The sequence below is a fragment of the Rattus norvegicus genome, chromosome 1, assembly GCF_036323735.1.
Source record: "Rattus norvegicus strain BN/NHsdMcwi chromosome 1, GRCr8, whole genome shotgun sequence".
Taxonomy (NCBI): domain Eukaryota; kingdom Metazoa; phylum Chordata; class Mammalia; order Rodentia; family Muridae; genus Rattus; species Rattus norvegicus.
This window is the reverse complement of record NC_086019.1, coordinates 64,547,612-64,568,444: the sequence shown is the minus strand read 5'-3', so window position 1 is coordinate 64,568,444 and position 20,833 is coordinate 64,547,612. Positions and strand designations below refer to the sequence as shown.

At 42.1% G+C, this 20,833-nt stretch overlaps 1 protein-coding gene across 21 annotated transcripts in view; it reads left to right on the top strand.

The window, feature by feature from the left end:
* Wdr27 (WD repeat domain 27) overlaps nucleotides 1–20,833 on the top strand; it is a 118,199-nt gene that overhangs the window by 55,129 nt on the left and 42,237 nt on the right. For 19 of the 21 annotated variants that reach the window (XM_063280900.1, XM_039100076.2, XM_063280899.1 and 16 more), the window contains 2 exons: nucleotides 1,313–1,410; nucleotides 3,339–3,441. The exons of the other annotated variants lie outside the window; for them this stretch is intronic. In XM_063280900.1, the coding sequence (XP_063136970.1) occupies nucleotides 1,313–1,410; nucleotides 3,339–3,441 (201 nt within the window). The remainder of the gene's footprint in view (nucleotides 1–1,312; nucleotides 1,411–3,338; nucleotides 3,442–20,833) is intronic. 21 annotated transcript variants of the gene reach the window in all.

Here is a 20,833-nt window from a genome sequence, read left to right as displayed (position 1 = left end):
ACAGGCCAGTCTGTTCTGGGCAATCCTTCAGTTGAAGCTTCACTGTGGGATAATTCTAAGTTTAACTAAAGTGAGCTTCACAGCTGTGCTACGACTGTGTATCAGATTTCTTGACTATAAATGGAGACTGAGTAGTTTGTTTGCTAAAAGGATGAAGATCTAAAGAAGTGTGCAGAATGCTGTCTGGCACAGTTAATCCTTAGAGTGTGGCTTGCTACCACTGAACCTAATATAAGCCTTCATTTCCTGTTTGTAAATGAAAAATGCCTTCTAGGTTTATCTTATACTGAGTTTGTTATAGTACTTCAGGTAGTCTTATGAATTACAGTGTGTTTAAGGAATGCTTTGGGCTAAATGACTTCTCTGGTGGTGCTCAGTTGTTTTACACAGCCGTCTTTCTTCAAGGGGATTGCCAGAATCATCAGATGTCAAGGCTTAGACTTGCAGAGTCTTTACTCGTAGTGACTTGGGGTCCTGTGGTACATAGACTTGTGTTTGATTGCCAAGGTGCAGCTCAGTGTTTTTGGTGTGTGACAACTACAAATCGCTCAGTGCTCACTGTGCCATGCATGGCATCCAGATAATTTATTGAATAAAGATTATGATCAATACTGAGAAACATGCTGGTGTTCAGACATGCTGGTATGTCAATATTCTGGTGTGTAAACATGCTGATGTGCAAACATGCTGGTGTGCAAACATCTTAGTCTTTTATCTGTTGCTGTTTTCTAGTTCTGTGGCTCTCAGTGGCATTGAGTGTGGAGTAAGCACATAGTCATTATTAAGGATAGAGTGTACTTGCTTGGTTACCCTGCCAGCTGGCATTGTTCATCCTGGGGTTGTATTCTGAGAATCAGATCATGAGTCAGAGCACACTTACATAGGCCTTACATAGGCTAAGATACGTCAACATCAGCAGGGCCTTTTTGCATGTGCACTCTGTTTGCTACATAGGTTGCTGTGCTATTCATGGTTGCGTGGAAGTTTAGAGTCCTACTCTAAAGCTATAAATTTAAAAGGTTATGTTGACTTCTGGGTTTATGTTCCAGGGTTGTTAGGTGTTATTAGTCTTTACAAGTTTGTCTTAGGGGTTGTGAGATGGTTTAGCAGGTAAAGGCACTTGAGGTTAAGTCTGAGAATGATGTGAGCTCGATCTCAAGGCCCTGCATGGTGGGAAGAGAGAACCAACTCCTGCTAGTTATTGAACATCTGTCAATACATGCGCTGGGGCACGCATCCCCTCCCAGATTAAATAAGTAAAGTATTTTTAGAAAGCTCTTCTTAACTTTTTATTTTCCCCATCCGATGGCAGGGATCATCCTTTATAGCCCAGCAGTCCCTGGCATATAATCTTTTCCTGACTACAGCTGTTGGTGATGGGGTTCGCCTGTGGGACTTGAGGAACCTGAGGTAAGGCCAGCCTTCATCACAGCACTGCCCTGAGGGAAATTGGAGCTGAACTGGGGATGAAACCTGAGTGCAGTAAATATTAATAAAAGAATGTCTACCATCCTGTGCTAGTGCCGGCTTCGGTGGGCTACATGGCATCTGCGGGTATTTTCATCTCAATCAGCAAAGTGTCTCAACTGCTAAGCTCCCAATCTTCATCCTGTACTGCCTCTGGCTACTCTCTGAGCCTGGCAGCAGCCGCCCTCTTGCAACTCTTATCATCTAGTTCCTAAGGCGGGTCATTACCACACCAGTTCCATCAGAGCCTGCCTACATAGCGGCTCTCTTGCTGCCAACTTTGCTCACATTCCCGGCATCTGCCCCCTGTGGTTATAGCCACAACTCCCAGTAACCCGTTAAAATCAAAACTCAATAAGCTTGTAATTTAGCAATCAGATTTATATCATTAAATTTAAAGTCCATAAAATGTCCACACAATAAACTCACAACCAGTTGATAACAATATTACCTGCCCACCTAGATAAGACAATTTGTCCTATAGAGATCCACCCCTTATGAAGTATTCATAACTACCTGTGGCCATTTAAGGCCACGTGGACCTGCGTCACCCTTTCCCCTTCATCTTGGTTCTCTTCTTTTCTTTTCCTCTTTCCTGACTTACAAAAACTCTGTCCCCGCCTTACCTTTTCACTGCCCAATCACAGGCCTTGTCTACCTTGTGCCAGCCCTCACCTGCACATGGACATCAACTACAAACCTGAACCTTATTACAAACACTATAAGGCTGTGACTAGTCTGCCCATGCTCTGGAGAAGCCTGGCTTCTATACAGGTTTGACGTAGTCACTTTGGAGTGCTGGAACACAGGTGCTAATCTGTTCTCTGAGGGCTGATCACATGTAGCTTCTGAGAGCCAGAGATGTAAGATGTGGCATGTACCCTGTAGCTGTGGCCATTCCACATACAGATTGTTTTGTCACATATGTTTTGTTGACACTGGATACCTGTACTGGGCTCACACAGTTTGTAACTACACCGATGGTGCTTCACCTTGGGCTGCTTGATCTCCCTCTTCTGAAAACATTTCTATTTAGCATTAGCCTTTATCAACTGGTAATTACAGTATTGCAAGCCACCACTGTATAGAGCATATGTAATGTTAATGAAACTTGCAAATGTTAATATATGTTCATAGTACACAGATATTCATAAGGAAACATGAGCAGTGTGTTTGCTTTGCTTTTTGTCAGTAGAAGAAATATAAAAGTCCTACGCTACATTAATTATGGCATGAGTGAGATCTTGCTTACTCCTCAAGGGCCCTGTTTGGCCTGGACATGCTCCATGGTACCCACTAGGTGTTGGCCATGCTTATTGGTGTTGGAGGTTCCCACCTGATAAAGTTGCACAAACTCATTAATTTGTCTCTGTGAGGGGGCTTATGTAGTACCTGGTAAGTGATTGAGGAATTCAGTCTTCTTATTAGAGTGCTGCACCTCCCCTAAAGCTGTGGGCTTGTTTCTCTACATAATTTGTGATTTTATAAGAATGTTTTGAAAAATTTATAATAATCACTAGAAAATGCTTGTTATCTCATATGTAAAGGTGAGTTCATTCTTAGTTTTGTCATCTGTGGGAATTTATTATTTTTGAAAAATGTTTAAATTATTTTAAAGATCCCTTTAATTATATGCCATTTAATAATTCTCAATATGAAGTTTTTTCCAGGATGTAGTTCAGCGGTAGAGTGTTTGTCTAGTATGTAAAAGTAGCTGAGGGTTTGATTCTCAGCACACACACAGACGTCAAAGAAAAAATATTTAAAAAATCAACTTGTTCATTTTGTAAAGGAAAATATCTTGGTATCTTTTAATTTGTCTTAAGAGGTAGCAACTATTTTCTGCTCAGTTGTTTCTTTGTACCCTGCAGGTGTGTTCGCTGCTTTGAAGGGCATCCAAACCGCTCTTACCCTTGTGGAGTTGCTTTTAGTCCTTGTGGAAAGCTCATGGCTTGTGGTGCAGAGGACAGACATGTATGTATGTGTGCTTGCTCTGAGTTTAGGATTTCTAGGTGGTGTAATCGAATAGACCTTGAGCCCCGTGGAGTACTGGGATAAAAATCCATTTCATGCCTGACAGTATTTTAAGATAGTTACCCAGCATTAGAAGTCCATAGATAGTAAGCTGTGACTATGAACGGCTCATTTTTACTGAGTCACAATACACTCTCACATCCGTCATTCATTTCTTCATGTATTAGTCATCCCAGACATGGGTACCTGCTCCATGAATGACTGTAGCATGTGGTGTAGGAGTGACAAAGTGATGGATCAAGTGTTACACATATGTGCAGTTCATCTGTAACTAGGCATTCCCTGTCTCTGTCGGGTTCTTAGAGAACTGCATGCTTCTCCCAGTGTAGTTGCAATTCTTCCTCTCCACCATTCTTCTGTGCTACATCCACAGCTCCTGCACATGTAGAACTTAGAGATCTTATAGTGTCCCTAGGCTGTGGAACACATTGCCACATAGCTGGGGGCAGTGGCTTCTCCCATAAGGAGGCCAGCTCCCTCATGAGACCTTGATGCTTCCTGGCTAGAAACTGCTACCCCTCCCTCCTGCTCCACTGTGTGTCTCAGACTTTTCTGAGAGGTCACTTGTCTTCTATAACTTGTCCTCATAAAATTCCATATCAAGAGGCACAAAAATGATGGTGCACAAACAAGAACCTGGGTCTGAGCTTATGGATGCTTACGTGGTACTGGTATAGGGTAGTGAAGTGCCCAGCACTCCTTGTCTTGGCCCAGCCCCTCAACATACTCTCCACAATGAGCTGAGGCTTCCATGGGAGAAGAAAGAGACCACTGTCAACAAGAAGGACAGGACATCATGATGGCAAGTTGCATGCATGCTCAGCTGATTTCTTCTCAAGGAGATGCAAATTAAGACCAACGATCACTGAAATCATAGGAAAAAAAAGAACAGCTTAGAAAAGAAAAGACATAACTAACCGGCATTTATGCAGCACTCACTGGTTTCTCTGGAATACTGCCATACCAGTTTCAAGAACAATTGCAGACTTTACTCTGAAGCTTTGAAGACTTATGCACCACCGACTATACTGTTTGAGTCCACCACCATTTATCACAAGCTCTTTACGACTAGCACTTCGCATTCAAGTAACATAAGCAAAGAGAAGTGTTTTTCTGAGATTTTATGTCACAGTGCTTTGGCCTTTTCCAGAAACGAGTGTTTGGCATTTAAGCACCATCCAGTTCCGCTGTCACGGAAAGGAATCCATGCAGTGCTTTGGTTACTCCTCTGTCAGGTTGGGATGGACGTGAGGGCCATTCTTCTGCTCTTTCAGACAGCATTGATAGCAGCAATTTCCAACCTGACGGCCGAACTCCTTTGGGGATCACATTTCAGATATATCGCATACCAGATATATTTATGTTACAATTCATAACAGTAGCAAAATTATAGTTATGAAGTAGTAACAAAATAATTTGTGGTTGAGTGGTCACCACAACATGAGGAACCATGTTAAAGGGTCACGGCATTGGGAAGGCTGACAGTCAACCTTTAAGTCGGTGGGTTTGTAGTGTTTTATTGTGTATACCTCTATGCTCTATGTGAAAGAACATTTGCAAAAACCATGCCTGAAGGTTAACAATCAGTGGAGGCTTAAGTGAGAAGAATGAACATTTTTTTTTTCAATAAGGGTGCGGGCATTGGTCAAAGAGTAAAAAGTAACTCTGTGTCCTTTCACCTGGTATATAGCAGTAATATATAAATGTAAAACAAGTATAAGCATTTTTTACTTATAAATTGTCTTCACTGTACAATTTAAATGTTTATCACATTTGTTGGTGATGTATTAAAAACTACAAGTGTAATTCAGCCCCTTCAAGAAGCATAAAATCTAAAGAAAGGAATTCCCTGTACCTTCTTTGGAGTTTGTGGAGGTGATCTGAGGTGGTTTACAATAGAACCTAGCTGTATACTCAGATGGACCTTCTTGCCTCAGCCTCCCAGCTACTTTGTCAGAGTCCAGAGGGACTCAGCTCACCCTCTGATCATGATATTAATCCACTCCTGTAGGTCCTATTGTAATGAACCGCACTTAAATGGGCGACTCATATCCAGCATAGTTTCCATAGACAGGAATCCCCTCAATAATACCTTCCAAAATCCTCCCCCAAAGAAAAGTTAAATGGAAAGGACTAGTTTTTATAGATTGAAAATAGAGAAATATTTCAAGAGTTCTTTTGTAGGAAAGTGCCAGGCTCAGGGAATTTTTACTCAACTCTTAAAGATCAGCAAGATTCAATAATACCCATTTCAAATCACAAATATCTAAAGAATGCATCATGGTTATTCTGTTTTTAGTGAATATAATTGATGTGAAAAAACTTTATAATATTTCAGAAAAAAGCTGCTTTTAACTTATGAATATCAATGAAAAACTTTGAAATGAAATAGGAACAAATAGAACCCAACAACATATTGATAGCTATGTATCACACCAAGATGGGTTTATGTCAAGAAATGCAAAATGATCAAATACCAAGCAATCTACTAGTAAAAACATATTCTATTAATAACTGACATTAAAAATACAGTCATTTAAGCATCTCCATAGGTACAGAACAGTCATTTTAGTGTAATCCTAGACTTATTCATAAATCCTCCAGTAGAAGCAAATCTATTAATATTCTCTTAAAATGACAAAATGCTTATCTCAAAGTTAGCATGTTCCTAAGGAAAAAATAGAGCCATAATAGCTGGGACACTGAAGTTTGTCTCTGTTTATCAGGGTCTCAGAGGCAAGTGCTCTTTTAGACAAAGCCACTCATGGATGCCATTATGGAAAGGCACAGAAAAGCCATCTTTACTTGTACAAGAAAAAATGTGTGTCTAGAAAACCCAGAAGAAATAATGACTGTTGAGAACAAGATAGAAGGGAAGTATTAGTTTGAAGAAAAGTTTATTTTCCTCCACAGTAGACCTGAAGAAACTTGGTCTTAGAAAGTTCTGTACTGAGAAACCAATAGTCTCTGGTCTGACTGTTCAGTTACTTGGGAAAAGCATTAGGTAGGAGAGCTCTAGTGCAGACACTAGAGAGCCTTTAAAAGTCAGAGAATTGTTTCTAAATAAACGAGTGAATGGACTTCCCACGTCCCAATGGAGAGTACTTAAAAGCAATGCCAGTCCAACAGTACCCTACTCTGGTCTCTGGATGCTATCCCAACTCAGACAACAGATAACTCTGGTGAACAGGTGAATCAGCTCTGCATTAGAAGATGTGAGGAGAGCCAAATGATGGGGAAAAGTATGAGGGTGTTGTGGACACATGGCGAGGCCATAGAGAGAAAAAGGCCATGCAGTGAAGCTATATGAAAGAAGCAGAAGGGTATCCTGGTCATCTAGGGAAGTCATAGTAGAGGATCAGGAAGGTAGGCTGGCCGTATAAGCCATCGGGACAGCATCAAAGGACACTGGCCAGGGGAGGAATAGATAGGTATCAAAGAACTAGAGTTGATGTGTAAGACATCACTTTAAATATCTGTATACCCAAGATAATATCTAAGACCTCAAAACTAATAGCTGAAGACAAAAGTAGAACCAGCATACCAACCAGGTTGGTCTCAGAACAATGACAGCACAGTCCCCATGACAAGGCTTACTTCTTTGTAAGGGCAAGAGTAACATTCGTCTGGTCTTTACTGTGCCCTGTATGTCTAGTTAGTATCCTACTTGATGGCAGACAACTTTTTTCAGAGAATTCTGGACAAGTAGGGATGAATGATTGCATTAGAGAATTCTCTGAAGTCTTAAATGAAGGAAGAAATTTAGGCAAATGTCAAAGACTGATGGCCCCAAAGTGGCTTGAATTGACACTTCTCTGTATGGCCATCTGGTGTATGCAAAAGGGCTATGCCATCAGTACAAAGGAAAAGCAAACAGAACCAACAGGAGATACCACTTGACGTGCATCAAAAAGATAAGGGGCAGCTCTGGAAAGGTGGCTCAGGCCTTAACAATCAAAAGGACAAGGGGTAGATGGGACTGGAGAAGCAGCTGGTACCATGCTGGTAACCCGGGGAAACACAAGGGGATGACATTTTGCAAAGGTCAAAATGGGGTGCCTGGGGTAGTGATTATCAAACACCCCTGAAAAGATGCACACAAGTATTGCCCAGTCATCATTTGTAGCAGCCAGCACTTGGAGCTGTTCTGCAGTATAGGGTATAACAATTTTTATTGGATGTTTACCAAAATGAGTTACAGCTACTTTTAGTCCTCTCATAGCCAATCTTGCCACTGCTTAGGGGTACCACTCTATGGTTTTAGCCAGAGAGGCTTGTGGGTGAATCCAAAGTAAGGGGCCATTCTGCCATAACACCGCAGTGGGTAATTTAGCAGTTTGCAAAACACATAGCTCAAAAGGTTCATCAGGTTGTATCCTTACTAATTGAGCCTCAGAAAGAGTCTTCTCCACCTTTTGGAGGGCCTCTACAGCCTCCATAGACAGGGATCGCGGGGATGTTAATTGCGGATCCCCTTCCAATATATCAAACAAAGGTTTTAACTCAGCAGTAGATATTTTCAGGAATGGCCGTAGCCAATTAATATCTCCCAAAAGTTTTTGAAAATCATTTAAGGTTTGTAGGTGATCTCACCTGATTTCAATTTTTTGTGGAGTAATAACTTCTGGATGTACAACGGCTCCTAAAAACTTGCCCATCAGCGATCTCTGAACCTTTTCAGTAGCTATAGTTAGCCCAAACTGTTGGAAATGTTTAATTAAGTCAGCATATGCTATCTCAAGCTCTTGAGGTTTGGATCCACAAAGGAGTATATCATCCATGTAATGAAGAATCGTTAGTGATGGATATTGCCCTCTGACAGGAGTCAGGGCCTGTTGTACATATAACTGACATATAGTGGGGCTGTTTGCCATCCCCTGGGGCAAGACTTTCCATTGATAGCGCTCATCAGGCTCCACATGATTTATTGCAGGCAGAGTAAAGGCAAACCTCTCTTTATCCTTAGGATGTAAAGGAATAGAGAAAAAGCAATCCTTAATATCTATTATAATAACCTCCCATTGCTTTGGCAAGGCAGAAAGAAGCGGAAGACCGCGTTGGACTGATCCATACAATTTCATTTGTGTATTAATTGCTCTAAGATCATGCAATAGTCTCCATTTTCCTGACTTCTTTTTTATAACAAATATTGGAGTATTCCAGGGTGAGCTTGAAGGTTCCAAATGTCCTAATTGCAACTGTTCCTTTACTAATTGGTGAGCGGCCTCCAGCTTTTCAGAGGAGAGAGGCCATTGAGGAACCCATACAGCTTCCTCTGTTATCCACGGAATGGGCATAGCCACCTCAATGGCCCCTAAGAAAAACCCAGATCGTGACGATCGGGTTTTGCAGTGGGTTGAATTGGCTCTGTAGTTCCTTGGTGATGCTTACCAATGCCTTTTCCTGGGACATACCCCATATCCCTTACCATTCTCTGTGCTGGTAGGGAATTCTCATTCATAAGTTTAAGCCCTAACTCAGCCAAAATATCTCTTCCCCATAAGTTGACAGGTAAAGGAAGAACATATGGGACGAAACTACCCTCCTGTCCTTCTGGGGCTTTCCACTTTAAGGGCCTAGAGCTAATAGTTGGACTAGCTTCATAACCTAAACCTTGTAATGAATGGGAAGATTGAGTAATGGGCCATTTTGTAGGCCACCATTTAGTGGAGATAATGCTTTTGTCTGCCCCTGTATCTAGAATTCCCTCAAATGTCTTTCCTTCAATGGTTAGGATCAGAGTAGGTCGAGCGTGTAAATCGACCATAAGATATGCTGAATCAGTGCCCGTAGAGCCGAAACCCTTCTTTCCTCTTTTTGTACTTCCCGATTTAAACTGGGCGTGATAACTGGGTAAAACAAGCAATTGTGCAATCCGGTCACCTGGGGAAATGGAGAAGAGACCTCGTGGGGAGGAGCACATGATCTTCAACTGGCCCTCATAATCTTGATCAATAACCCCAGGATGTACCACCAATCCTTTAAGAGTAGTAGAGGAGCGTCCTAAAAGCAGCCCAACTGTATTGGGTGGTAAAGGGCCATGAAAGTCAGAGGGGATAGGCTGCACCCCCATTTGAGGGGTTAGGACGATTCTGGAGGTGGCACGGAGGTCTAATCCTGCGGAACCCGGAGTGGCTCTCCTGGGGAAGTTTGATGAGCCCAGGTTACTGGGGAGCTGGTTGCCCCATATATTTGAGGGCCCTGAGGACGGGGGCCCCGTTGGACGTTTTTTGACATATCCAAGGGTTTCCCTGTTATGTCCTTTACTGACCTGCACTCATTGGCCCAATGTTTCCCTTTCTTACACTTTGGACACAGTCCTGGGGCTTTCTTTGGATTAAAGCCAGGATTCTGATTCCTGCACTCCCTTTTCATATGACCGGGCTTTCCACATTGGAAACACATGATGCCTCTGCTAGAGAGGCCAGGCCGCCTTTGTCCTTGTAATATAGCCGCGGCTAGACCAGTATTGGTAAGTGGTCCTCCTATTTCCCTACAGGCTTTCAGCCAAGCCTGCAGCCCCTTAGATTTCCAGGGAAGGATTGCATTGCGGCATTCTTTGGTACATTGTTCAAAAACTAACTGTTCTATTAAGGGCATGGCCTGGTCTTGGTCTCCAAAAATCCTACCAGCAGCCTCCATCATGGGGGCCACAAAATCTGAGAAAGGCTCACTTGGTCCTTGGATGACCTTGGTCAGGTTCCCGGACACCTCTCCTCTGTTAGTTAGAGCTTTCCATGCCTTGACAGCACCAATAGCAATCTGGGCATATACCTCCAAGGGGAAGGCAGTTTGATTATTGGCCCATTGCCCTTGTCCAGTTAACATGTCAAATGTCCAGGCAGGTTGTCCTGCTGCTGCATTTGCACGTGCTTGTGCTTGGCAAGCATCGTGCCACAATGCCTTCCACTCAATATACTGTCCCATGCTAAGGAGACAGGCCTTTGTCACAGATTGCCAGTCTGCTGGAGTCATGGCAATGCTTGCTAGTCTTTCTACCCGTGACATGGTAAAATTAGCAGTAACCCCATAGGCACGAACAGACTCTGCCAGTTCCTTAACTTGCTTGTGCTCTAGGGGCTGATGAGGACGAACGCCATCGTCCTCAAACACAGGAAACATTTGCCTAAGTGCTCGCTGTGTTTCAGGTGGACAGAAAGAGTACTCACACTTCCTCTCTATATAAGGCGGGGGAGTGGAGGCCACCGAGGCATTAATAACTTTCGGTTTCTTCACAGTGGCTCTCCACCTAGGCCCATATCTTTCTTCCTCATATCTGGCTGCCTCTTCCTCTAATTCCTCCTCCTCCGACTCTGACAACTCTTGCTCAGAGTCACTAGCAGTCAGTTCTAAGGCTTCTGATTCTTTTAATAGATACAAAGTATCCTCTCCGGATGACTTGTACTTCATCCTCTGGGGTATACCTATTTTTTCCTCCAGCAGCATTTCTTCTGCCTTTTGTATCTCTTTCACTTTTGTTTTGTTTTTTTTTTTTTTTTTTTTTTATTAACTTGAGTATTTCTTATATACATTTCAAGTGTTATTCCCTTTCCCGGTTTCCGGGCAAAAACCCCCTCCCCCCTCCCCTTCCTTATGGGTGTTCCCCTCCCAACCCTCCCCCCATTGCCGCCCTCCCCCCATAGTCTAGTTCACTGGGGGTTCAGTCTTAGCAGGACCCAGGGCTTCCCCTTCCACTGGTGCTCTTACTAGGATATTCATTGCTACCTATGGGGTCAGAATCCAGGGTCAGTCCATATATAGTCTTTAGGTAGTGGCTTAGTCCCTGGAAGCTCTGGTTGCTTGGCATTGTTGTTCATATGAGGTCTCGAGCCCCTTCAAGCTCTTCCAGTTCTTTCTCTGATTCCTTCAACAGGGGACCTATTCTCAGTTCAGTGGTTTGCTGCTGGCATTCGCCTCTGTATTTGCTGTATTCTGGCTGTGTCTCTCAGGAGCGATCTACATCTGGCTCCTGTCGGTCTGCACTTCTTTGCTTCATCCATCTTGTCTAATTGGGTGGCTGTATATGTATGGGCCACATGTGGGGCAGGCTCTGAATGGGTGTTCCTTCAGTCTCTGTTTTAATTTTTGCCTCTCCCTTCCCTGCCAAGGGTATTCTTTTTCCTCATTTAAAGAAGGAGTGAAGCATTCACATTTTGATCATCCGTCTTGAGTTTCGTTTGTTCTAGGGATCTAGGGTAATTCAAGCATTTGGGCTAATAGCCACTTATCAATGAGTGCATACCATGTATGTCTTTCTGTGATTGGGTTAGCTCACTCAGGATGATATTTTCCAGTTCCAACCATTTGCCTACGAATTTCATAAACTCGTTGTTTTTGATAGCTGAGTAATATTCCATTGTGTAGATGTACCACATTTTCTGTATCCATTCCTCTGTTGAAGGGCATCTGGGTTCTTTCCATTTTCTGGCTATTATAAATAAGGCTGCGATGAACATAGTGGAGCACGTGTCTCTTTTATATGTTGAGGCATCTTTTGGGTATATGCCCAAGAGAGGTATAGCTGGATCCTCAGGCAGTTCAATGTCCAATTTTCTGAGGAACCTCCAGACTGATTTCCAGAATGGTTTTACCAGTCTGCAACCCCACCAACAATGGAGGAGTGTTCCTCTTTCTCCACATCCTCGCCAGCATCTGCTGTCACCTGAGTTTTTTATCTTAGCCATTCTCACTGGCGTGAGGTGAAATCTCAGGGTTGTTTTGATTTGCATTTCCCTTATGACTAAAGATGTTGAACATTTCTTTAGGTGTTTCTCAGCCATTCGGCATTCCTCAGCTGTGAATTCTTTGTTTAGCTCTGAACCCCATTTTTTAATAGGGTTATTTGTTTCCCTGCGGTCTAACTTCTTGAGTTCTTTGTATATTTTGGATATAAGGCCTCTATCTGTTGTAGGATTGGTAAAGATCTTTTCCCAATCTGTTGGTTGCCGTTTTGTCCTAACCACCGTGTCCTTTGCCTTACAGAAGCTTTGCAGTTTTATGAGATCCCATTTGTCGATTCTTGATCTTAGAGCATAAGCCATTGGTGTTTTGTTCAGGAAATTTTTTCCAGTGCCCATGTGTTCCAGATGCTTCCCTAGTTTTTCTTCTATTAGTTTGAGTGTGTCTGGTTTGATGTGGAGGTCCTTGATCCACTTGGACTTAAGCTTTGTACAGGGTGATAAGCATGGATCGATCTGCATTCTTCTACATGTTGCCCTCCAGTTGAACCAGCACCATTTGCTGAAAATGCTATCTTTTTTCCATTGGATGGTTTTGGCTCCTTTGTCAAAAATCAAGTGACCATAGGTGTGTGGGTTCATTTCTGGGTCTTCAATTCTATTCCATTGGTCTATCTGTCTGTCTCTGTACCAATACCATGCAGTTTTTATCACTATTGCTCTGTAATACTGCTTGAGTTCAGGGATAGTGATTCCCCATGAAGTCCTTTTATTGTTGAGGATAGCTTTAGCTATCCTGGGTTTTTTGTTATTCCAGATGAATTTGCAAATTGTTCTGTCTAACTCTTTGAAGAATTGGATTGGTATTTTGATGGGGATTGCATTGAATCTGTAGATTGCTTTTGGTAAAATGGCCATTTTTACTATATTAATCCTGCCAATCCATGAGCATGGGAGATCTTTCCATCTTCTGAGGTCTTCTTCAATTTCTTTCCTCAGTGTCTTGAAGTTCTTATTGTACAGATCTTTTACTTGCTTGGTTAAAGTCACACCGAGGTACTTTATATTATTTGGGTCTATTATGAAGGGTGTCGTTTCCCTAATTTCTTTCTCGGCTTGTTTCTCTTTTGTATAGAGGAAGGCTACTGATTTATTTGAGTTAATTTTATACCCAGCCACTTTGCTGAAGTTGTTTATCAGCTTTAGTAGTTCTCTGGTGGAACTTTTGGGATCACTTAAATATACTATCATGTCATCTGCAAATGGTGATATTTTGACTTCTTCTTTTCCGATCTGTATCCCCTTGATCTCCTTTTGTTGTCTGATTGCTCTGGCTAGAACTTAAAGAACTATATTGAATAAGTAGGGAGAGAGTGGGCAGCCTTGTCTAGTCCCTGATTTTAGTGGGATTGCTTCAAGTTTCTCTCCATTTAGTTTAATGTTAGCAACTGGTTTGCTGTATATGGCTTTTACTATGTTTAGGTATGGGCCTTGAATTCCTATTCTTTCCAGGACTTTTATCATGAAGGGGTGTTGAATTTTGTCAAATGCTTTCTCAGCATCTAATGAAATGATCATGTGGTTTTGTTCTTTCAGTTTGTTTATATGATGGATCACGTTGATGGTTTTCCGTATATTAAACCATCCCTGCATGCCTGGGATGAAGCCTCCTTGATCATGGTGGATGATTGTTTTGATGTGCTCTTGAATTCGGTTTGCCAGAATTTTATTGAGTATTTTTGCGTCGATATTCATAAGGGAAATTGGTCTGAAGTTCTCTTTCTTTGTTGTGTCTTTGTGTGGTTTATGTATAAGAGTAATTGTGGCTTCGTAGAAGGAATTCGGTAGTGCTCCATCTGTTTCTATTTTGTGGAATAGTTTCGATAATATTGGTATGAGGTCTTCTATGAAGGTTTGATAGAATTCTGTACTAAACCCGTCTGGACCTGGGCTCTTTTTGGTTGGAAGACCTTTAATGACTGCTTCTATTTCCTTAGGAGTTATGGGGTTGTTTAACTGGTTTATCTGTTCCTGATTTAACTTCGATACCTGGTATCTGTCTAGGAAATTGTCCATTTCCTGAAGATTTTCAAATTTTGTTGAATATAGGTTTTTATAGTAAGATCTGATGATTTTTTGAATTTCCTCTGAATCTGTAGTTATGTCTCCCTTTTCATTTCTAATTTTGTTAATTTGGACGCACTCTCTGTGTCCTCTCGTTAGTCTGGCTAAGGGTTTATCTATCTTGTTGATTTTCTCAAAGAACCAACTTTTGGTTCTGTTGATTCTTTCTATGGTCCTTTTTGTTTCTACTTGGTTGATTTCAGCTCTGAGTTTGATTATTTCCTGCCTTCTACTCCTCCTGGGTGTATTTGCTTCTTTTTGTTCTAGAGCTTTTAGGTGTGCTGTCAAGCTGCTGACATATGCTCTTTCCTATTTCTTTCTGCAGGCACTCAGCGCTATGAGTTTTCCTTTTAGCACAGCTTTCATTGTGTCCCATAAGTTTGGGTATGTTGTATCTTCATTTTCATTAAATTCTAAAAAGTTTTTAATTTCTTTCTTTATTTCTTCCTTGACCAGGTTATCATTGAGTAGAGCATTGTTCAATTTCCACGTATATGTGGGCATTCTTCCCTTTTTGTTATTGAAGACCAGTTTTAGGCCGTGGTGGTCCGATAGCACGCATGGGATTATCTCTATCTTTCTGTACCTGTTGAGACCCGTTTTTTGACCAATTATATGGTCAATTTTGGAGAAAGTACCATGAGGAGCTGAGAAGAAGGTATATCCTTTTGCTTTAGGATAGAATGTTCTATAAATATCCGTTAAGTCCATTTGGCTCATGACTTCTCTTAGTCTGTCGACATCACTGTTTAATTTCTGTTTCCATGATCTGTCCATTGATGAGAGTGGGGTGTTGAAGTCTCCCACTATTATTGTGTGAGGTACAATGTGTGTTTTGAGCTTTAGTAAGGTTTCTTTTACGTATGTAGGTGCCCTTGTATTTGGGGCATAGATATTTAGGATTGAGAGTTCATCTTGGTGGATTTTTCCTTTGATGAATATGAAGTGTCCTTCCTTATCTTTTTTGATGACTTTTAGTTGGAAATTGATTTTATTTGATATTAGAATGGCTACTCCAGCTTGCTTCTTCTGACCATTTGCTTGGAAAGTTGTTTTCCAGCCTTTCACTCTGAGGTAGTGTCTGTCTTTGTCTCTGAGGTGTGTTTCCTGTAGGCAGCAGAATGCAGGGTCCTCATTGCATATCCAGTTTGTTAATCTATGTCTTTTCATTGGGGAGTTGAGGCCATTGATATTGAGAGATATTAAGGAATAGTGATTATTGCTTCCCTTTATATTCATATTTGGATGTGAGGTTATGTTTGTGTGCTTTCATTCTCTTTGTTTTGTTGCCAAGACGATTAGTTTCTTGCTTCTTCTAGGGTATAGCTTGCCTCCTTATGTTGGGCTTTACCATTTATTATCCTTTGTAGTGCTGGATTTGTAGAAAGATATTGTGTAAATTTGGTTTTGTCATGGAATATCTTGGTTTCTCCATCAATGTTAATTGAGAGTTTTGCTGGATACAGTAACCTGGGCTGGCATTTGTGTTCTCTTAGGGTCTGTATGACATCAGTCCAGGATCTTCTGGCCTTCATAGTTTCTGGCGAGAAGTCTGGTGTGATTCTGATAGGTCTCCCTTTATATGTTACTTGACCTTTTTCCCTTACTGCTTTTAATATTCTTTCTTTATTTTGTGCGTTTGGTGTTTTGACAATTATGTGACGGGAGGTGTTTCTTTTCTGGTCCAATCTATTTGGAGTTCTGTAGGCTTCTTGTATGTCTATGGGTATCTCTTTTTTTAGGTTAGGGAAGTTTTCTTCTATGATTTTGTTGAAGATATTTACTGGTCCTTTGAGCTGGGAGTCTTCACTCTCTTCTATACCTATTATCCTTAGGTTTGATCTTCTCATTGAGTCCTGGATTTCCTGTATGTTTTGGACCAGTAGCTTTTTCCGCTTTACATTATCTTTGACAGTTGAGTCAATGATTTCTATGGAATCTTCTGCTCCTGAGATTCTCTCTTCCATCTCTTGAATTCTGTTGGTGAGGCTTGTATCTACAGCTCCTTGTCTCTTCTTTTGGTTTTCTATATCCAGGGTTGTTTCCATGTGTTCTTTCTTGATTGCTTCTATTTCCATTTTTAATTCCTTCAACTGTTTGATTGTGTTTTCCTGGAATTCTTTCAGGGATTTTTGCGATTCCTCTCTGTAGGCTTCTACTTGTTCTCTAAGGGAGTTCTTCATGTCTTTCTTGAAGTCCTCCAGCATCATGATCAAATATGATTTTGAAAATAGATCTTGCTTTTCTGGTGTGTTTGGATATTCCATGTTTGTTTTGATGGGAGAATTGGGCTCCGATGGTGCCATGTAGTCTTGGTTTCTGTTGCTTGGGTTCCTGCGCTTGCCTCTCGCCATCAGATTATCTCTAGTGTTACTTTGTTCTGCTATTTCTGACAGTGGCTAGACTGTCCTATAAGCCTGTGTGACAGGAGTGCTGTAGACCTGTTTTCCTCTCTTTCAGTCAGTTATGGGGACAGAGTGTTCTGCTTTCTGGCGTGTAGTTTTTCCTCTCTACAGGTCTTCAGCTGTTCCTGTGGGCCTGTGTCTTGAGTTCACCAGGCAGCTTTCTTGCAGCAGAAAATTTGGTCTTACCTGTGGTCCCGAGGCTCAGGTTCGCTCGTGGGGTGCTCCCCACAGGCTCTCTGCAGCGGCAGCAACCAGGAAGACCTGTGCCGCCCCTTCCGGGAGCTTCAGTGCACCAGGGTTCCAGATGGTCTTTGGCTTTTTCCTCTGGCGTCCGAGATGTGTGTGCAGGGAGCAGTCACTTCTGGTTTCCCAGGCTTGTCTGCCTCTCTGAAGGTTTAGCTCTCCCTCCCACGGGATTTGGGTGCAGAGAACTCTCACTGAATCATTTCTTAATGCTTCCTCCCTTTGTGCTACTCCTGAAAGTCAGGGACTGCCATGTTGCCACTTCAGAGCCTTCCTGATTGCGCCTCACAGCACCCAGCAGCAGGTATCAGAGGATAGCACAATAAACCACTCAAGCAGGCTCAGCTACTAAGGGAAAGAAGCCTCTCACTTTTGTTTTAGTAACTTTTTTCTTTTTGTGCGCTCCTATTTTCTCACTCTGCTCCGTTTCTGACATGCTCTCTTGAATGTTCTGTCCTGCCTTGACTATGTCCTCACATTTTAACACAACTAGTAAGAAGACAACAGTCACTATAAAAACGAGCAACAATCCCTCCATGGCAAGACTAAATCGAAAAAGGGGCATGCCTCTCGGAGCTTGCTTTTTAATTTACCTTCTCGCAGTTCTGAATCCTCTTCAGCACACTGAAGGGTCCCCTCGGCACCGGCGATGTTGGTTCCCGGGTCTCGGCACCACTTGTCGCGCGCCCAATGTCCCGCCAGCAAGAACGACGCGCGGCAACAGGATTCTTCTGCGAGCAAGCCTTTACTGTGTTACAGCTCTTCTTAGTGTTTCAGCTCTTCTCAGTGTTACAGCTCTTCTGAACAGGGACCCCGAGCAGCAAAATCGCTCGGCTTATATAGACAGCAGTATGCTAATTATCTCTCAGGGAGTGGTGGGGCTTGGATCACCCCACTACTTGTCCTCCAGGGATTGGCGGAGAATGAATCACCTCATTAGCATATTAACGGTCAACTAACACCTGGTGAATAAACCGCACATGTGCAGTACCGCTGTTCACCACTAGAGGGAGCCCTAGCAAGGGGACAAGCCTGCACATGCGCAGTAAGTCGTTTATATCCAGACAAGGCTGGATGTCGGCGCCATCTTTGTTTCGCTGCACCGCTCTCTACAGGAGGTCAAGGGGATACAGATCGGAAAAGAAGAAGTCAAAATATCACTATTTGCAGATGATATGATAGTATATTTAAGTGATCCCAAAAGTTCCACCAGAGAACTACTAAAGCTGATAAACAACTTCAGCAAAGTGGCTGGGTATAAAATTAACTCAAATAAACCAGTAGCCTTTCTCTACACAAAAGAGAAACAAGCCGAGAAAGAAATTAGGGAAACGACACCCTTCATAATAGACCCAAATAATATAAAGTACCTCAGTGTGACTTTAACCAAGCAAGTAAAAGATCTGTACAATAAGAACTTCAAGACACTGAGGAAAGAAATTGAAGAAGACCTCAGAAGATGGAAAGATCTCCCATGCTCATGGATTGGCAGGATTAATATAGTAAAAATGGCCATTTTACCAAAAGCAATCTACAGATTCAATGCAATCCCCATCAAAATACCAATCCAATTCTTCAAAGAGTTAGACAGAACAATTTGCAAATTCATCTGGAATAACAAAAAACCCAGGATAGCTAAAGCTATCCTCAACAATAAAAGGACTTCATGGGGAATCACTATCCCTGAACTCAAGCAGTATTACAGAGCAATAGTGATAAAAACTGCATGGTATTGGTACAGAGACAGACAGATAGACCAATGGAATAGAATTGAAGACCCAGAAATGAACCCACACACCTATGGTCACTTGATTTTTGACAAAGGAGCCAAAACCATCCAATGGAAAAAAGATAGCATTTTCAGCAAATGGTGCTGGTTCAACTGGAGGGCAACATGTAGAAGAATGCAGATCGATCCATGCTTATCACCCTGTACAAAGCTTAAGTCCAAGTGGATCAAGGACCTCCACATCAAACCAGACACACTCAAACTAATAGAAGAAAAACTAGGGAAGCATCTGGAACACATGGGCACTGGAAAAAATTTCCTGAACAAAACACCAATGGCTTATGCTCTAAGATCAAGAATCGACAAATGGGATCTCATAAAACTGCAAAGCTTCTGTAAGGCAAAGGACACTGTGGTTAGGACAAAACGGCAACCAACAGATTGGGAAAAGATCTTTACCAATCCTACAACAGATAGAGGCCTTATATCCAAAATATACAAAGAACTCAAGAAGTTAGACCGCAGGGAAACAAATAACCCTATTAAAAAATGGGGTTCAGAGCTAAACAAAGAATTCACAGCCGAGGAATGCCGAATGGCTGAGAAACACCTAAAGAAATGTTCAACATCTTTAGTCATAAGGGAAATGCAAATCAAAACAACCCTGAGATTTCACCTCACGCCAGTGAGAATGGCTAAGATCAAAAACTCAGGAGACAGCAAATGCTGGCGAGGATGTGGAGAAAGAGGAACACTCCTCCATTGTTGGTGGGGTTGCAGACTGGTACAACCATTCTGGAAATCAGTCTGGAGGTTCCTCAGAAAATTGGACATTGAACTGCCTGAGGATCCAGCTATACCTCTCTTGGGCATATACCCAAAAGATGCCCCAACATATAAAAAATACACGTGCTCCACTATATTCATCGCAGCCTTATTTATAATAGCAAGAAGCTGGAAAGAACCCAGATGCCCTTCAACAGAGGAATGGATACAGAAAATGTGGTACATCTACACAATGGAATATTACTCAGCTATCAAAAATAATGACTTTATGAAATTCGTAGGCAAATGGTTGGAACTGGAAAATATCATCCTGAGTGAGCTAACCCAATCACAGAAAGATATAACATGGTATGCACTCATTGATAAGTGGCTATTAGCCAAAATGCTGGAATTACCCTAGATGCCTAGAACAAATGAAACTCAAGACGGATGATCAAAATATGAATGCTTCACTCCTTCTTTAAAAGGGGAACAAGAATACCCTTGGCAGGGAATAGAGAGGCAAAGATTAAAACAGAGACTGAAGGAACACCCATTCAGAGCCTGCCCCACATGTGGCCCATACATATACAGCCACCCAATTAGACAAGATGGATGAAGCAAAGAAGTGCAGACCGACAGGAGCCGGATGTAGATCGCTCCTGAGAGACACAGCCAGAATACAGCAAATACAGAGGCGAATGCCAGCAGCAAACCACTGAACTGAGAATAGGACCCCCGTTGAAGGAATCAGAGAAAGAACTGGAAGAGCTTGAAGGGGCTCGAGACCCCATATGTACAACAATGCCAAGCAACCAGAGCTTCCAGGGACTAAGCCACTACCTAAAGACTATACATGGACTGACCCTGGACTCTGACCTCATAGGTAGCAATGAATATCCTAGTAAGAGCACCAGTGGAAGGGGAAGCCCTGGGTCCTGCTAAGACTGAACCCCCAGTGAACTAGTCTGTTGGGGGGAGGGCTGTAATGGGGGGAGGGTGGGGAGGGGAACACCCATAAGGAAGGGGAGGGGGGAGGGGGATGTTTGCCCGGAAACTGGGAAAGGGAATAACACTCGAAATGTATATAAGAAATACTCAAGTTAATAAAAAAAAAAAAAAAGAATGGGTCAATTTGCATTCTTCTACATTCTGACTTTCAGTTGAACTAGCACCATTTATTAAAAATGCTGTCTTTTTTCTATTGGATGGTTTTAGTTCCTTTGTCAAAGATCAAGTGACCATAGGTGTGTATGTTCATTTCTGGGTCTCCAATTAAATTCCACTGATCTAACTGCCTGTACCTTTACTAATACCATGCAGTTTTGTTTTGTTGTTTTTTTTTAAATCATGGTTGCTCTGTAATAAATATCCTATAAAGAAACAGA